At 53.6% G+C, this 18,804-nt stretch overlaps 1 protein-coding gene across 1 annotated transcript in view; it reads left to right on the top strand.

The window, feature by feature from the left end:
• Positions 1-18,804, top strand: part of RPH3AL (rabphilin 3A like (without C2 domains)) — a 148,272-nt gene that overhangs the window by 44,055 nt on the left and 85,413 nt on the right. Inside the window, 2 exon segments of the mRNA XM_023244657.2 lie at positions 12,768-12,879; positions 18,276-18,419. Of these exon segments, the coding sequence (XP_023100425.2) occupies positions 12,803-12,879; positions 18,276-18,419 (221 nt within the window). The 5' untranslated portion in view covers positions 12,768-12,802.

The following is an 18,804-nucleotide window of genomic DNA, read 5'->3' as shown; positions in this document are numbered from 1 at the left end:
TGTGTTACCTGGTGAATTGTGTCCCCCAGAGGGGTATGATGAAGTCCCAACCCTCAGAACCTTAGACTGTGGTCTTACTTAGACATAGGGGCATTGCCGTTGTCATTGGTTAAGGTGAGGTCATACGGGAATGTCCTTGGTCTCACTCCAGTGTGGTGAGAAGCCCAGGGAGACAACCATACAAAGATACCTGGGAGGAAGGCCACGTGGAAATGAAGACAGATTGCAGTGATCCAACTTCAAGCCAAGGAGCGCCAAGGATTGCTGGGCAAACACCCAAAGCCAAGAGAGAGGCATTGGACAGATTCCTCTCTGAGTCCTTCAGAGAAAACTGGCTCTGTCACCATCTTGGTTTTGGACTTCTAGGCTCTAGAACTGCTCAAGCCTCCCAGTTTGTGGTAAATGGTTACAGCAGCACTAGGAGACTATAGCCTGTGGTCCGAAGGGGAATGGGCCGCTGCTGGGGGCCTGGCAGCCAACCTGGGAGGCTTCCTGTGTGTTTGAGGGTTGAGGATCCGGCCCGAGGGGATCTGGTTACCCTGGAGCGGGTCTCCGCCCACTTTGACCGCCTTGATCTGGGACCTGTACCTGCCTGGTTTTAGGCCTTTCGGAAATGACAAAAGCGAGCTGTGCCTCTGGGGACATGTCGGCAGAGCTTGTGGCTGTTAAAATTGGAGGGCTGGCACTCGGAGTGAGAGGGGGGAAGAAGTGGGTTGCTCCGCATCTCATTTCGGTTGGAGGCCTTCCATAGCACTTCAGCCTGGGAAAGAGAGAGTGGCTTCGGTGAGACAAAGAGACAGGCAGGGGTTGGGCCCCACAGAGTGGGCATCTTGGGTGAGGATTTCCTTCCTTGCGGAGGCCTCCTACCACATGAGGCCTTCTGGGGGCACAAAGACAGCCCCCAGCTCCCCCTGCAGCAAAGTCCGACACACGGTCAATGCTCAATGCTTGCTTGGCGAAGGAGTGAAGGCAGCGAAGCCAAAAGTAGCCGCTGCTTGCCTTTCTGAGGACCCCAGCACGCTCCTAGGTCTGTGAGTCCATGGGGATGTGCTCCCGAATGGGCCACAGGGGGCCCAGGGTTGGCTGTCCCGGAAGGCCACAGACGAGAGAGGCTGCAGGAATGGGAGCAGGGGCCGCGGGGTCTTAGCGAGCCCCTCCCAGGAGGAGGAATCCGAGCGGGAGCCGCGAGGACAGGTAGGGTGCCTAACTTACCCCGAGAAGAGGGTTACAGAAATCCATTCACCCACGATGTCAAATCGTTCTCCTCTGACGCGTGAGCTCTGCGTCTCCCACGCTCGGTATGTTGTGCTGTCTTGTGTCTACCACTTACCCTGCTTCTTATTCCTGATCTGGCTATAAACCCTTTTCTAGGTCTTTTGTCATTTATTTTCATTGCTTTTAAAAAAAATGCTTATTTATTTATTTCGAGAGGGAGAGCGTGCATGCGAGCGGGGTAGGAGCAGAGAGAGAGGAGGGAGAGAGGGAATCCCGAGCAGCCTCTGCACTGTCAGCACAGAACCTGATGTGGGACTCGATCCCATGACTGTTAGATCATGACCTGGTCCAAAACCGAGAGTCAAACACTTAACTGACTGCACCCCCCGGGCGCCCCGGTCGTTTGTCATTTGTGATGTTGACTGTGACATTGTGCCTGGATGTGCTCTTGTTGAGTTGACCACTCCTCAAGAGTCGGGGTCCTTTCTAGGTTTCCTACCATTCTAGTCGGTGGAAACCACTTTGCAGAGTGGGCCAGAGGCAGGGCAGGTGAGGCCTGTGCGGTGGGTGGGCCTGCGTGTGGTTAAGGAAGCCCGAGGTCGCAATGTGGGGCCTTCAGTTCCAGGCCGGGGAGGCTGGGCATTATTCCATGGGCTGTGGTAAACTCTTGAAGGTTAGTATTAGGTCCATAAAGGTGCAATGACACCCGCCATGCTCAGAGCACCATGCTAGCCCAGGGACACGGAGGCACATCCTGGGGGCTGTGGCCTTCATACGGGTAACAGAGGTAAAGACCCCCCTCCCCCCCCCCCCCCCCAGGATACAAAGGGGAATGAAATGCTGTGGGGAGGGAGGGAGGGGTGGATTCTGAACAGGAGCTAGGTGGGGAGGAGTTAGAGAATTCCCAGAGGAGGTGGTTACTGGGCCTCTGCGGGCAGACAACGTGCAAGAACGACGTTTCATGTGAGAAGTTCTGGAGACAGAGGTGAGCAGCCAGAATGTGTCCAGGTGCCCAGTGACTAGAGCATGAGTTTTGTGGAGGGTTGTGGTGGCAGGTGAGGCTGGTGGGGTAGTTAGGGTCAGATCACGGATGACCTCGAGTGTGGCCTTGGTCTTTTCCTTTGGCAGTGGGGAGCCATTGAAGGTTTTTGAGCAAGGGAATCACAGGGCCTGACCTAAGCTTTAAGGACGACCTCTCTGGCTGCAAGTGAAGGGCGTGAAGTGGGCCCCAGGAGGTCCCAAGGCCAACTGGGAAGGTTTTGCCGCAGTCTGAGCAAGAGAGGCAGAGGACTGAATAGGCAGGGGAGGGAAGAGTCCCTCAAGGAAGCAGATCTGGCAGGATGCCTGCTGACAGGGTGAGTTCTAGGGACGTTTGTCAGGCAGTAGCTTCCTCAGGGGTCCTGTCTCATCTCCCAAACCCTCGAGCCCTGCCTCATGCATAATTAGCCCAAGACACCATAGAGAGGTTCCTTCTGGTTTCAGACAGGCCTTCGAGGCTTCCTGTCTGGATCTTTCATCCTCCAGTGTGGCGTGACAGGTGGAGGAAATGCGGATGTCTCAGCTCACCTTATCTTGCTATTAGCATGTTTCCCGTATCATGGTAACAGAACAGATGTCAGGGCCTGTTGCTAAGGGTTCCCTGGAATATTAATACCTGGGTGTAGAACTGAGGGCTCTTATACGGTGTCTTGGAGACCTCGGGAAGCGCCAGCTTGGTGGCAAGTATTTTTTGATATTTATCCCTGCTTTTCCTTCCTCCTTTAGACCCTCGTCTACTCACCTGCCACCCTGGCCCATCACAGCTAGCTGTCTTGGGATGGCAGACTGGGCAGTAGAGGGTGTACAGGCACTCTTCCCGCCCGCCCAGGCCAGGCATGAGGGAAGGATCACAGCCGTCTGTCCTCTAGAGGCTGAATGCAGGCCCTGAATCCTGCCCAGTTCAGCACTCTCCATGTCGGCTCAGATTTGGCACTGGGATGAAGCCTCTTTTCCAGCCCTGCGCAGGCTGCCTGCCAAGGCTCTAGGCCCCTCCCCAGTCCCCTCTCCTTACTCTGACATGTGGGTGGGGAGCAGAGCGGTCTTGTTTGCCTCTTGTGGCTCCAGTTTGCCTTCCTCATCTGGTCTCAAACCCTAAACAGCTCTGGGAGGGGGTGGGGCTGGATAGTGAGGTCAGGGTTGGGATTTTATTTACCAGATAGCATTTGTATCAGTTATATATTTGTCACGATAATGCTGTGTAACAAGCACCTCCAAACTTGGTGGTTTACAACATTTATTTATTGTTCCTGAGTCCATGGGTCAGCCAGGGCTCTTGGCTAGACCTTGCATTTCATTCATCCTGGTTCAGCAACTCAGAGAAAACCTCCTACGCCTCGCACGCACGTTCTTTTGTTCTCTCTTGGTGGCTGTTTGGAAGCGGCGTCTTGCTCTTGCTGGCGACTTGTGTTTGCCTTTGCACGTGGTGTCCCCTCCTAGACCCTGTGGTTTCTTTCAGCCCTTCCATTCTGCCGACTCCGTTCCCACTGTTCTCTCGGTATCATTTCTTCTCTCCCACGAGGCTGTCTATCCACAGCACACCCAGGGGCAGTGGGGGGGAGGGATGGTCATCGTCCCAGCTGTATCAGTGGATGCTCCCTGAAACAAAATCAAGGAGGTGGAAAATGCCAGGGTCTAAAGGTGGGAGACATAACCACCCCAGGGAAAGGTGATTAGCTTTGGTAATAGGGCAGGTGCCTGTGTCCCCACCCTGGCCCTGGCAGGCAGAGCAGAGGACCCCGTGGGTGTGTGTAATCCTTCTCAAAGGGCGGGTTGCTTTGTACCTCCCCGCCCCCGCCCTCTCGGAGACAGCTGCAGCCGCAGCGGTTCCCAGCACTGTGTTAAAGCACGTGTGAGTTTGGAGGGACGGGGGGTCTGACAGTAGTGTTTTCTTGGATTGTGACGATTTGTGCTGCTGTGTGGAGTTCACGGCAGTGCCCTTTCATTTCCTCCTCACCAGGAGCCTGTGGTGGAGTTGGAGCCCCCCTGCCCCTTTTCGGAGGAGAACATTGGCTGGAGGGGGGGCGGTGTTACATGACTACCCGGGTCACTCGGGGCTCTGTGTTCACTTCCGTGTTCGCTTCACTGGATTCTGAGCACACGAAGCCCTTTAAGGCTTCTTTCAAGTGGATGCGAATGTTTGTGGAGCAGAGGCCTTTTTTAGTGATTAGAGGGCTGTACGTGTTATACATTTTTTGTTGTCAATGTTTATTTTTGAGAGAGAGAGGGAGAGAACAAGCAGGGGACGGGCAGAGAGAGAGGGAGACACAGAATCTGAAGTAGGCTCTAGGCTCTAGGCTCCGAGCACAGAGCCTGATGTGGGGCTCAAACTCATGAGCCGTGAGACCATGACCTGAGCCGAAGTCGGACGCTTAACCGACTGAGCCACCCAGGCACCCCTGGCTGTGTGCATTATAAAACCAGCTTATTGGAGATTTCCAGACAGGCTCTTTCATCTGCCTTCTGGGACCGAAAATCCAAAATCCACATGAGACCGATGGGAAAGAGATGCAACTCTGTCACTACGAAAAGTGGTGAGCCATTCTAGAAGCACCTTGGAGAGAGCAGGCTGAGGCCTGCAACTGACAGCTTTGAGCGGCTGTGAAGAGTAAAATTGTCTCAAGAATATATTAGCCAAAAGTATACTTTCCCCTTTGCACGCCACATGCAAAGGCAAACACAAGTCACCAGCAAGAGCAGGACGCTGCTTCCAAACAGCCACCGAGAGAGAACAAAAGGAATCGATCCTAACGAAATAATCAGAGATAGGCACAGAGGTTTATCTCACAGATACGCATTTTGGTGTTGAATATAAATATAATAGAACAAAACTGCAAGTCATCTGTGTGCTCCCAAAGAGGAAAATGACAAAACATATCCAGAATGCTAAGTTACAATTAAAAATCATGGTTTTTTGAGGCATTTTAATAATGTGAGAAAGTACCATGTGATAAGAAAACAGCAAACAGGATGTGTAGCAAGAACCCAATTTTATTTGGAGTTTCTACAGAAATATCCGGAACAAAATCAAGAGGCCTTACACTGAGATGTCCAGAGTATTCATCTGGGGTGGGTGATGAGTGAGTGCAGGCTGGTTTCTGTCCTGTATTCGGCAGTGTCCAGAAGGTGACTGCGGTTGCATTGTGGCTTGTCCAGGGGAGACAGTCGACAGTGACTAACACCCAGAGTGACAAGCTTTGGACTTTAGGGAGAGACAATTGGAACTCTCTGTAAAAACGAGTTTGTTTTCACAGATCTGCCTCAGAAAGTTGCCTGGGGCTCATGAACCTCCTTCCCGTGGACTTTTCTTTCTTTCTTTCTTTCTTTCTTTCTTTCTTTCTTTCTTTCTTTCTTTCTTTCTTTCTTTCTTTCTTTCTTTCTTTCTTTCTTTCTTTCTTTTTTTTAAAGAAAGTAAGATCATTTTTTTAATGTTCATTTATTTTTGAGAGACACAGTGTGAGCGGGGGAGGGGCAGAGAGAGAGAGAGAGACAGACAGACAGACAGACAGAATCCGAAGCAGGCTCCAGGCTCTGGGCTCTCAGCACAGAGCCTGATGCGGGGCTCGAACCCACGAGCTGTGAGATCATGACCTGAGCTGAAGTTGCCGGATGCTCAACCTGCTGAGCCACCGAGGCGCCCCCCACCCTGTGGAATTTTCTGAGGAAATGCATTTCCTGTTCCCTGTTCCCTGTCCCCCAAGGATCCCCTGAGTCCAGGATGGAGGCAGCACCTGGAGGCCCAGTGTCCCAGCGGGGGCCCTGTGGCACACTGGCCTCTGGGTTAAGTGGGGAGGTGGCTCAGCCGTCGGAGCCACTGGGTGCTGACTACCCAGCGGGGAGTCCCGAGGAACAAACTGTTTTGTGAGCGAACAAGTCGCAGAGCACGGGCTGCCCTGAGCTACTCTGCCTTGTCTGGGAATGGCCGTCTCTCTCTGAGGAAATCAGTTCCACCGAACAGCTAGTCCCTGAGCGCCGGCTTTGTGGCAGGCCCTGTGCTGGGCCCCGGGGACAGAGAGGGGACGAGGGCACAGGCCTGTGGGGAAGGAGGGGGGAGCGTGTTGTCAGTAAAATGGGAGCCTGGGTTCCCAGACCTGACGCCCACCTCCCCCGGGACCAGTCTCCCTTCTCAGCAGGACACACACGCTCGTGCACGCGCGCGCACACACACACACACACACACACACACACACACACACACACAGGCACGCCACATATGCCTCTCCTTCAGGCTCTTCCCCCTCACGGCTGGAAGGACTTCAGGGGGAGGCCTGGCCCCGGCCACCTGTTCTCTGCTTGTTCAAGAGCAGGCCAGGGCTCCATGCAGCCCTCTCTCCGCGGACCCTGCCGCCTTGCTTCCCTCTAGGCCCGAGTCTCGCTTTTCCCTCCAGTATGTGCGGTTTGCATTTCCTGCCTTTTCACTGGCCTTCTGTAAGGCCCTGTTCTGTTCCATCAGTTGATTTTTGGCCGGGACAGATTGGCACTTGTTAATACGTTCAACTCACATGGTACTGCTCCTCGGAAGCCTTAAGGACCCAGCTCTTAAGAGGGCATGGGCTTTGGGAGGGGCCTCCTCCTGGAGCAGAACCCAGGCGGTGCGTGCTGGCTGGTGGTGAGCACACAGCTTGGCAGAGGAGCCCCCTGGATGAAGAGCGTTCGGGAAGCCGGGGACAGAGGTTGGCTGGTGATGCGAGGGAGCCGGCAGCTGGCTCAGACTGAAGAGATTTGGAAAGCCTGAGCTGGCTCTGTTGGCAGCTTCCTAAAATGTGGCTCCTCAAGCTGCCCTTCCTCTCTCAGCGTTCGTCCCAAGGTTGCTCTTTGTGGACGAGGGACAGCTGTGCCTTGCGAGATGTGGGCTGCAGCCTGGGCAGAAGCCCCAGTTCTCCCTCAGAGACACCCCTGTGGACAAGCCCGGCCGCGAACTTGGCACCGTCTAAGACCCTGCCGGCCAGCGTTCACAACCCCAGGGCCTCGAAGGTGCCATCCGCTCATCTTCCCTGAAGCTTCCTGAGCATAGTGACAGGGGTGGGGGACAGGGGGATGCCTTCCTTCTCCCGCCCCACCCCCTCAGGGACTAGGCTGGGGTGGGGCTCAGTTCCCACCTCCCAGGTTGGAGCAGCCACCCCCCTCCTGCCCCAGGACCCTTCTCCAGTCCCCCATCTGCCACCTGTGCCTCCCTCCCGCAACTCGCAACTCGGCAGGGTGGACTCAGGTGTCAGAATTGCCCAGGGCAGTCCCTGCAGCCTGTCTCTGCCCCTTCGGATCCCTCTGAGAAAACGGGCCCAAAGAAGACAGCTGACTTGTTCCCGGTCTTTCAGGACGTGTGCATAAAAGCCAGACTTTGACGCGGCGTTTCTGTCCAGCTGAGTCTTCTTTCCCCCTTCCTCACCACTCAAAACACTTCCCTCCGCCCTACGGCAGAAGGTGACCCAGGGCAGAGAAATTAACATTGAAGTAAGGGTTAGTAGACCAGCGCAACTAGCTGTGTGGCCTTTTCTCTTAACCTCTCCTTTCTCTTCTGTACTGATTAGGTTTAGGGAGAACAGAACAGTACCTGTGGGCGACGGCAGAGTTATTTCTGCCAAAGTTTTGAAAAGAAGAGAAGAGTAAAAAACCAAAAAACAGGAAAAAAAAAAAGAAGAGGAACAGAATTCAGACGGGTCAGAGGAGAGAGAAATGTTAGCTTGGGGGCTCTCTTGCAAGTGATCCCCAAACTCTGGCACCCCTAGGGAATCACCCACAGGAGACCAAAGGGCTTCATCCCCTAAAGGCTGATTTCAGCCTGTGAGGAACTGTTGTTGAAATCTTGACCTCTGCGGTCTTCTTCTGGGTTGTCCCCACCTGTCCCCACCATTAAAGGAGGTGAAGGTGGGCGCGTGAGAGCCTAGGACCCCTTCCTTCTCCTCACCTCCCCCTGCCCAGCTCCACACAGTTTTGGTCCAGAAGATGGAAGAGCCACCCTGAGGTTCCCTGGCTGGCTCCACTCCCTCCGGGGGTCACCCCTCATGTGCCCCTGCTTCTGTGGGGGTGTCTGTGGTAGAGCGGAGGGAGAGGCTCAGGACCCTCCAGCCCTGGGAGCAGTGGCCGGGGACGTGGCGCCCCCTGCAGGCTGTGGCAGGAGCGGTGGCTCCTCAACACCCTGTTTGCCCAGACACAGTCCAGTCCCTCTGGGTCAGGGAGACCCCCATCGTTTCCATTTCTTGCAGCTCCCAAAGTATTTTTTTTTAAGTTCGTATTTATTTATTTTGAGGGAGACAGAGAGAGAGCGAGCTCGAGCGAGCAGGGGAGGAGCAAAGAGAGAGAAAGAGAGAGAGAATCCCAAGCAAGCTCTGTACCTCCAGCAAGGAGCCCAGTGTGGGGCTCAAACTCCCAAACCGTGAGATCATGACCTGAGCTGAAGTGGAACGCTTAACCGACTGAGCCACCCAGGCGTCCCCTCAAAGTATTTTTTTAAAAAAATAATGAGCAGGCTAATGAATTGTAGTATGTTCTAAATGTTTACTTGGAACAGAGTAATGCTTTTCACACCCACGTGGCAGTGTGATTGTGCTAGTCACAAGATAACAGAAGTTTCTTTTTTTTCTTTTTTTTTTTTTAATGTTTATTTATTTTTGGGACAGAGAGAGACAGAGCATGAACGGGGGAGGGGCAGAGAGAGAGGGAGACACAGAATCGGAAGCAGGCTCCAGGCTCTGAGCCATCAGCGCAGAGCCTGACGCGGGGCTCGAACTCACGGACCGTGAGATCGTGACCTGAGCCGAAGTCGGACACTCAACCGACTGAGGCACCCAGGCGCCCTGATAACAGAAATTTCAAAAAAACAACAAAACAAACCATAGAGCACTGAAGGCTGGAGGTGGGACACTGGTTTACACTTATTTGATGAGTGTCATTTTGACCCTGTCTGTGTTTTCCTGGATCATATGTTCGCCTCATTTGGGAGAAGATCAAGGCTTTCGATTTGAGGAGGACTTTGGTGATGGTGGCCTCCCAGTGCTGGGCCTGGCCATGGGGTCCCTTTAGGGTCTGGGGGTGCTCAGGTCTCTCTCCCCAGGTGGCCCACAGTGGAACACAGGTACTTGGATGTGCTGCGCGGGACAGGGAGACCACTGCATTCTAGGTCATGGGCTTGGTCTCTATGTGGGTCAGTTAGCTACAGTCCACCCGCTGCCCCCTGCTGGTCATCATAGAAATCGGTGACATTGGTCTGGAACAGTAGTTCTCAAACCATGATCCAAGGATCCCTGGGGATCCCCGGTACCTTTCAGGAAATTCACAAGGTCAAAACTGTTTTCCTGATAGTAATAAAACACTGCATCCTGTTCTCTCACAAATGTACTGAAAATGAAAAGTTCATTAATGCGGTTCCAGATGCCACATTTGAAACTAATCTTTAGGAAACTACCATCTGTTGAGTTCTGGTACAGTATGAAAGAGTATCCACAATTATCCAGGAAGACTATTGAAGTACTCCTCCCTTGGGACGCCTGGGTGCCTCAGTAGGTTGAGCATCCGACTCTTGATCTCGGTTCAGGTCTTGATCTCAGGGTCGTGAGTTTAAGCCCTACCTTGGGCTCTGTGCTGGACATGAAGCCTACTAAACAGATAGGTAGGTAGGTACATAGATTAAGATATTCCTCCCTTTTCCACATGTAGTACATATCTGTGAGAATCTGGATATCCTTCCTGCAGTTTAACAAAACCACGTAATCACAAAAGATTGAACAAAAAAATCAGATGTGAACACCCAGCTGACTTGTTAAACCAAATATTACACAGATTTTTATTTTTATGTAAAAAAAAATTTTTAACATTTATTTTTGAGAGAGAGAGACACATCACGAGCAGGGGAGGGACAGAGAGAGGGAGGGAGACACAGAATCCGAAGCAGGCTCCAGCCTCCGAGCTGTCAGCACAGAGCCTGACGTGGGGCTTGAACCCACAAACCACGAGACCACGAGACCATGACCTGTGCCGAAGCTGGATGCTTAACCGACCAAGCCACCCAGGCGCACCTGCAGACTTTTTAAAATGTAAAGCAATACCATTCTCACTAATTGTTTTTGTTCTGAAAAAATATATATATTTTAAATAATATATATAGAGGGGGAGCCTGGGTGGCTCAGTTGGTTGAGTGGCTGACTTTGGCTCAGGTCATGATCTCATAGTTTGTGAATTAGAGCCCCACATTGGGCTCTCTACTGTCAGTGCAGTGCCTGCTTTGGATCCCTTGTCCCCCTCCCTCTATGCTTCCCCCTCTCGTGCTCTCTCTCTCAAAAAGAAATGTAACATGTTTGAGAGCGAGAGAAAGAGAGAGCGAGCGACAGAGCACAAACGGGAGGGGCAGAGAGGAAGACACAGAATCCGAAGCAGGCTCCAGGCTTCGAGCTGTCAGCACAGAGCCTGAGGCGGGGCTCGAACTCATGGACCGTGAGATCATGACCTGAGCTGAAGTCAGATGCTTAACTCACTGAGCCATCCAGGCGCCCCTAAATATAAACACACACACACATACATACATACATACATACATACATACATACATAAAATATGTGAACATCTAATGGGTTTATTGTTTTTTGATGAATTACAATTAAAATTTTTTTTAGTTTTAATTTCTAATGTGGTAAATATGAATAGATAAAGCTCACATCATTTGCCATTGGAAAGAATTTTTTATAACAGTTTAATGAGGTATAGTTCCTATACCAGAAAATTCACACTCTTGAGGGTTACAATTCATTGGTTTTAGTTTACTCTTAAAGTTGTGCAACCATCATCGTGACCTAATTCCAGAACATTTTCATGACCCCCCAAAAGAAACCCTGAACTGAGTAGTAGAAACTCCTCATTCTCCTCTGGCCACCCGCACTCCAGACCCTGACAGCCATGAATCTACTTTTTGCCTCTCTGGATTTGCCTGTTCTGGACATTTCTTGTAAATGGAATCGTACAATATGTGGTCTTTTGTGACTGACTCTTGAAACTTAGCATAATGCTTCCAGGGTTCAGCCGTGTTATAGCCTGTATCAGTACTTTATTCTTTTATGGCCAAATAATATTCCAGTGTGCATGGATATGGCATATTTTATCCATTTGTAAGTTGGTGGACATTTAAATTGTTCCCACTTTTTGGCTGTTGTGAATAATGCTGCTATGAACACCCATATAAAAGGTTTTGTGTGGACATATATGTTCAGTTCTCTTGGGTATATACCTCGAAGGAGTTTCTGGGTCACATGGTAACTCTGTTTAACATTGAAGGCACTGCTAGACTAATTTCCAACCTCAGTAACTTTTTTTAAAAAATGCTTATTAATTTTGAGAGAGAGGGAGAGAATGAGCATGAGTGGGGGAGGGGCAGAGAGTGAGGGAGAGAGAATCCCAAGCAGGCTCCTTGCTGTTAGCACAGAGCCCCGTGTGGGGCTCCATCTCATGAACCGTGAGATTGTGACCTGAGCCGAGATCAAGAGTCAGACACCCAACCGACTGAGCCACCCAGGCGCCCCCAACCTCAGTAATTTTTAAGAGTATGAAAGATTCCTGTGTTTGAGATCTACTGGTCTAGATGGGATTGGCCCGGGCGGTGTGGATAACTCAGTGCAATCCCTCATCTTTGCTCTGGGATTGAGTTACTCTCTTTTCCGTTCCCTCAACACACACACACACACACACACACACACACACACACACACACACACGCACACACGCACACACACTCCCTTCAGAATACATGAGCTAGATAATCCTCATGCTAGATAATCAAGGAGCCGGTCATATCCTTGGTGGCAAGGAGAAAGGTAGCTAAGTTGGGCTGCACCAGTTAAACCACCAGGAAGTTCTGGAGCCGGGGTGCCTCCCTGCAGGATGCCCGAGGGTGCCGTTGTCACTGTAGTCCTGGTGGACCGTGCCCCCTACAGTTGTGCAGGATGGCAGTCCGGCTGCAGCCGCTGCTCCCTGCCCTCCTTCCTGCTCTGGGGAGCACTGTGATGGTCAGCAGAACATGGTGGGGAGCAGAGCCCGTGAGGGTGGCCAACTTTCACTGCACCCATGGGCCTTGGGCTGCTGCGATGGGACCCCCAGGTTTGGGGGTGGTGTAAGGCTTGCCCGGGCTATCTAGCTGTGTGCCCCCTTGGCCCCAGCCCCTCCTGCTAGGCATTGTGCTCAGTCCAGTAGGGGCTGTACTCGGGAGGGGCGGGAGTCAAATGCCCTCAGGGCCTGCCGGCCAACTTGAAGATTACTGAGATGTGCCTCTTCTCCCTTTTCTGCTTCTAACCCCGGATGTCCGGCCAGTCATGTCCAATCTTATCACTTAGCTCCATGAGCCACGTAGTTATCCCTCCCAGAATTATGAGAAAGAGGAGCTTTGAGGGAACGGTATTTAGCCGGAGAAGGGATTCTGTGGGTGATGCGTCCGCAGGTGGCCTGGCACGGGGACACGCCGGAAGTGCCAGCGCTTGGTGCGCCATCTCCTCCCCAGCTGATGACACGCTCCTTGTCTTTCCCTCTTCTCACCTCAGATGTGACTCCCTGCCCCGGCTGGGCACTCCAGGCCATGGCCGACACCATCTTCGGCAGCGGGAACGACCAGTGGGTTTGCCCCAATGATCGGCAGCTTGCCCTGCGAGCCAAGTGAGTCCCCCAAGGCCCCGCCAGGCCTTCCCTTCCTCCTCCATCCCTGCTTCCCTCCATTTTTGGACGAGATTCATTATCGGGGACCCAGAAAGAGAAGTTTGGAGACAGGTGCGTGACTGAGGCACACCAGGCCCGAGCTGGGCACTTAACAGCCATTCACTCATTTAACTGCCACGTCGGATTTACCCTCATTTCTTGGATGAGGAAAACGAGGCTGGGCTCCTTGCCCAAGGCACTTACCTTGTGAGTGGCAGGCCTGGGACCCGCACCCAGGCTCCCCTGACTCCCATGCCTGTGTTCTTTCTATCACAGCAGGCTGGGGGTGCGGGTGTCAAACTGCTTCCTCTGCCTTCTCGGTTAAAAGTATAAATCCCCCTGTCACTGAGCCTTCAGTCCCTGAGCCCCTGCCCCCGTCACCTCCCTGCCCAGGCTGAAACACACAGCCAGCCTCAAGGCATCCCCGGTCTCCTCCCTGCCCTTAACAGGGCCTCTCTGATGCTGGTTTTTCCCCTGAGAGCCCCCAGTTTTCCTGTTACCCTCAGCCTGGTGATCCCTCAGATCCAGTTAGATTGGGCCATCTCTCCTCAGTGTCCCCCGGTGGCTGGAGACCAGAGGCTCCCGGATGCCTGTCCTGCCTTCCAGTCTTCCCTATCCATCTGAGGACTTGGCGGTCCCCAGTGCCTGATAAGCCCAAGAATGCCCCTTCGATCTGTCAAACAGGGTCAGTTGTGGGAGCCGGCATTTCCCCAATGGGACCAAGTTCAAGAAATTTGCAATTAGATGTTACAGGCCTGCAGGGGGACAGAGCTGAAACATCAAAGAGGGATAGAAAAATTAATCCGAAACGCCCGAGAAGAGCGGAGCCCTGCATGGTTTGCAGGAATCTCCGTGCAGTAGTTAATTTGTCCCTCTCACTGGGGTGGCTCAGCTCCTTTCAGCCCCTGCACAGCCCCCCCCCCCCAACAGGGGAGAGACCAGGGACGAAGCCAGCCCCTGTCCCTCTCTGCTTCGATGCCAGGCAAGACGATGTGTCCTCCCTGGCAGCATATGAAGAGAGCTGTGCTTTTGTACCAGGGCCTGGTGTGACCTCTGATGACCCCTCTGGCATTTCTTTCAGTTTTCCCTGACCTTGCCTTGTGCTCAGCAGCAGCCAGAAGCTGTTGTAGCGTCTTTTAGAAGAGCAGATGCTTTTATCTCCTCCCCAGGGTGTGCTGCCTTGTAATGCCAGGCTCCGTAAAGAAGAACACCACAAATCCTGCAACTGGGCGCTGTGCCCTGACGGTTCCTCTGGGAGGCCCGGGGAAGTTACCACCCGGGCATCAGCTCAGGTCTGTCCTGAGACACCAGACATTTTCTAACCCCCTACCAGGTGCCAGGCACTGGTTGCACAGCAGTGAACAAGACCAATATGGTGCTTGGTCTTAAGGCACTGATAGGAAGAGGTGAACATTATACATGAAATTACCCATGTGTAGCTACTTTGACAGTGGAAGCAGGCAGTGGGGTGAAGAAGGCAGGTGCTAACTTAATCCAGGGATTTGGAGAGGCTTCCCTGAGAATGTGATGTTTAATTTGAGTCCTGGAGGAGGGGTACATGTTAGATGGAAATAGGGGGAAGGAGCCTCTAGGCAGAAGGAATAGCATGAGCAAAGGCCCTGAGGTAGAAAGAACATGCCTGATAGGAGGCCACTGTGGCTTGAATGCAGAGTGAGGTGCTAAAAGTGGGGGGAGGAAGTTGGGGAAGTGTTCAGGGGCCAGATGGGGCAGGGCTGGTCCCCTAGACTCACATTCTGGGCGGGGAGACAGAGGGTCTCCCACCCGGCCTTGAGGTAATGTTTAAGGCCTGTGATGGAGCTATGCCTGGGCCTTCTGGGAACTCTGAGAATGGACTCTTGACCCACCTTGGAGGGAATCTTCACCATGCATCTAAAAGAAGTCTTGAGGCACCTGGGTGGTTCAGTTGGTTAAGCATCCGACTTTGGTTCAGGTCATGATCTCACAGGTTGTGAGTTTGAGCCCCACATCGGGCTCTCTGCTATTAGCATGGAGCCTACTTTGGATCCTCTGTCTCCCTCCCTCTCTGCCCCTCCCCCGCTGTCTTTCTCAAAATTAAATAAACATTAAAAAATAAAAAATAAAAGGAGACTTTAAAAAGAATAGGAGTGACCCAGTGGAAAAGGGGGTTTAGGGAGAGGGGCAGGCGCTGAGGGTGGAGGGCACAGTGTGAGCAAAGGCCTGGACACAGCGTGCAGCCTAGAACGCAAGGAACTAGGAACAGTTGTTGGTGCACCGTGTGAGGCCAGGCCAGCCGCGAGATGAGACCACCGTACGGGGGGCATGTACAGATGGGCGCTGGTCGCCACTGAAGAGTCTTCCTCGGGGCTTACAACCATGCCTATTATCTGGCAGCCACGAGTTGGCCACCTCTGGTGGTGTGGAGGGCCATTCCGGGGAACAAGATACTCAGTGGCAGCCAGGGCCAAAGGCACGAGCTGCAGCCTGACTGGACAGAGGCAGGGGCCTGGGGAGGAGGTTGAATGAGAGGACAGCTTGTCAGGGCTTGGTAGGTGACCAGATGGAGGCAGAAATGGAGGCCTGGAGGATGCCCTAGGGAAGCCTGGCAGGGGGCTGTCAGCAGCAGCTGGCCATGGGCTCCTTGGATCTGGAGGCCAACCAGCCTCTGATCACCTTTATTGTTTATTTTATTATTATTATTTTAATGTTTATGTATTTGAGAGAGAGAGTGTGTGTGTGTGTGTGTGTGTGTGTGCGCATGTGTGTGCATGCACAAGTGGGGGAGGGGCAGAGAGAGGGAGAAAGAGAGAATCCCAAGCAGGCTCCAGGCTGTCAGCGCAGAGCCTGATGTGGGCCTCAAACTCACAAACTGTGAGATCATGACCTGAGCTGAAATCAAGAGTCGGAGGCTTAACCGACTGAGCCACTCAGGCACCTCTGACTTGCCTTTAGAAAGCTATCTAACTACACTCGGTCTCTTTACTCCACTGAGAAATGGGGAGCCTGCCTTATAGAATGGCAGGAGGGTCCGGCGTGAAGAGGTCTGCCGTGCCCTGGGCGGAGCCAGGCCCAGAGCTAGCTGGGTAGGGGTTGCACCCTCCAGGATGGATCGAAGTTGCTGGTGCTGTGCCCTCCCGTTTCTGTGTTGCTTGGCTTTTCTTTTTCCCATGCGGTGGGAGGCCTGAGCTTGGGGACCCTGTTTTCCAGGTCTCCTCCCTGGGCCCAGTGAGTCACACACAGAGGGTGTCCTGGCCAGTCACTTGAGTCCTTGAAATGCTCAGGTAGAGAAAACCTGCAGGTTGGGGTGAGAGAGTGTTGCCTTTCAGGGCCTGAGTCTGCCCAGCGCACAGAGGAAAGGCGGGCGCGTGCCCTTGCCCACTCCAAGGACTGGACTCCCTTCCTCTGCCCCCCAGTCCTGCCCCTTTCCTATTGTTCGCTTCCCCCAGCCCTGTGAGGACTGCTTGAGAAAGTGTTGGTCTAGGGCTGTGCTTCTTTTTGAATTGGAGACATAAGCGGTCTGGAAGTCTGGAGACCCTCAGTACAGCATATTGTGTTATTTTATGTCTTTGAGCCTTTGCACGCATGGGTCCTCTGCCTGAACGCCGTCCCCCTCTTTCCGTGTGGGGAAGCGCCTGTTCATCCTGCACAAGCCCTGCCTCTTTGGTCAAGCCATTCCTGATGGTCCTACCCGTGGTGATTATAGTAATCATCATTAACCACCACTGATTAAGCAATTGGGCATCTGCTGTATGCAGAGCGCCCTGTCTACCCTGCCTCGTTTAATCTGCATGGCGCCCTTTAAAGAGGCAGATCGGGAGATCCGGCTGTGAACAGCTGCCTGCATTCTCACCGCTGGGAAGGGAGGGAGCCAGAAGGTAAAAACCAGCAGGCTCCAGTCTGAGTCCTTCACCTTAGCCAGCCTGCTCTACTTGCGGAGAGAGGACGTGCTCTTTCGCCCTCCTGACACTCACTGTGCCCACCGTGCAAGAAGTGTTGGTTGTAGCAGCCTGGGTGGGGCAGTGATACGAGACCACCGGTGTCCACCTTGTGTCAGGGAACCACCCGGAAGGCGTCTACATCCTCACCCTCCTTCCCTGTGTCCTGCATCTAAGACTCTTGTCTGCTGTCACTTTTTTTTTTTTTTAAGTGTGTTTGTTTTGAGAGTGAGTGTGGGGGGAGGAACAGGGAGAGAGGGAGAGACGGGGGGCGGGGACAGAGTGGGGGAAGGACAGAGAGAGAGAGAGGAGGGAGAGAGAATTGCAAGCAGGCTCCGCGCTGCCATTGCCGAGCCCTGTGCGGGGCTCGAACCCATGAATTGTGAGATCGTGACCTGAGCTGAAACCGAGAGTCGAACGCTTAACCGACTGAGCCACCCAGGCACCCCTGCTGTCACTTCTTTAGGGAAGCCCTTCCAGAACATACCCCGACTAGGTTAGTTCTCTTATTTATACGTCCTCCTAATGCCCACCTGCGTGTCCCACCCAGCAGCACATCCCTAACACCTAACGAGCCCCAGTGGACACCCAACAAATATGTGCTGACTGCATAGCTCTTCTTGGTTTTCATTAAGTAAATACTGGTGTAACTGACTGGGCATCGGTGTCCCCAGGCACGTTACAGTTCTTCGAGGTGGCCACTTGCCATCTTGCCTGTCTCTGTGTCCCCAGCACTTGGCTCAGAATGTCTCACAGACGCGGGGACCCTGGGCAGAGACTTGGGGCTCGGTCTGCTGCCGCCACTCCCTTTCCATCCAGAAAGATGGGACGGGTGTGAATTCTTGCCCTCGGCCCCTGGTCACAGCTTCAGCAGGCGGCGCTCTCGCAGCCCATGGCCGTGGAGACTCTAGGGTCCCCCGGCTGTGCCCCAGCTCTGCCCCACCACCCAGCCTCCCCTCGCCACCTCTCCTGGTGCACTGCTGTGTTGCCCTCCTGCCCTCGAACCCTCTAGTTTTCAAACTGCTGTGTGCATCTCCTTTTATCTTCAGGGTTTGTTTTTAACCTAATCGCCACTCTTTCCTAGCCCGTGGTCAAGTTCCGTTTCACTTATACGCCTCAGATCTCAGTCTCGATGATCTTCCGTGTTCCTCCCTCGGAAGCCTCACATGCTGTGGCCGTGGCCTTTCTCCATCCGTCCGGAGGCCACACTCCATGCTCCTGCCTCCCACGGTGCTAAGCCAGCACTGCCGTCTGTGCGGGACCCAGTGACTGGCAGGTGTCAGAGCCAGCTTTCAAAGCGTCTGCCCTGTTCCCTGAATCCTTCCTCCTGACACACGGCTCCTGGGCCGCCCCCAGACTGTTTCCAGGGGGGCTTCGTGATCTGGCAGGGCTGCCTGGGGTTGCACTGTGGTGGCCTCAAGGCCGGCTGTGTCCTCTCTCCAGGCTGCAGACGGGCTGGTCTGTGCACACCTATCAGACGGAGAAGCAGAGGAAGAACCAGTGCCTCAGCCCCGCCGAGGTGGAGGCCATCCTGCAGGTGATCCAGAGAGCAGAGCGGCTGGACGTCCTGGAGCAGCAGAGAATTGGGTAAGGGCCGCTTCTGAGCTGGGACGGGATCCAGGAGAGGGAAGCAGAGGCATGTAGTGTCAGATCAACACTCTGGGTCCTCGTGCTGGCTGTCACCATGCAGAGTGAGTCTGCTCTGCCCCAGTGCCCCCGGGGTATAGATGCATGACCCAGCCCAGCAAAGCCTCAGTAGGTCCCTCTATAAGAAGTGCTCTCTGGACACGTGAGCCCAGGCACATGTGAGCAGAGGTGCTCTCTGGAGGGCGCGTAGGTAGAGGCAGCTTCTGTGCAGTCTGCTCCCCCTTGGCCCCAGGCAGAGCCTGATCACCTCCGGGGAGAATATAGGGTTGCCATGAGAAAGAGGCCTCGGTGTTTGGTTCTGGGCTCCTCCTGTTAGGGACTGTAT

This window comes from Felis catus, chromosome E1, assembly GCF_018350175.1.
Source record: "Felis catus isolate Fca126 chromosome E1, F.catus_Fca126_mat1.0, whole genome shotgun sequence".
NCBI classification, from domain to species: Eukaryota; Metazoa; Chordata; class Mammalia; order Carnivora; family Felidae; genus Felis; species Felis catus.
Note: the sequence above shows the minus strand (reverse complement) of the source record. Positions and strands in the feature narration are given on the sequence as shown.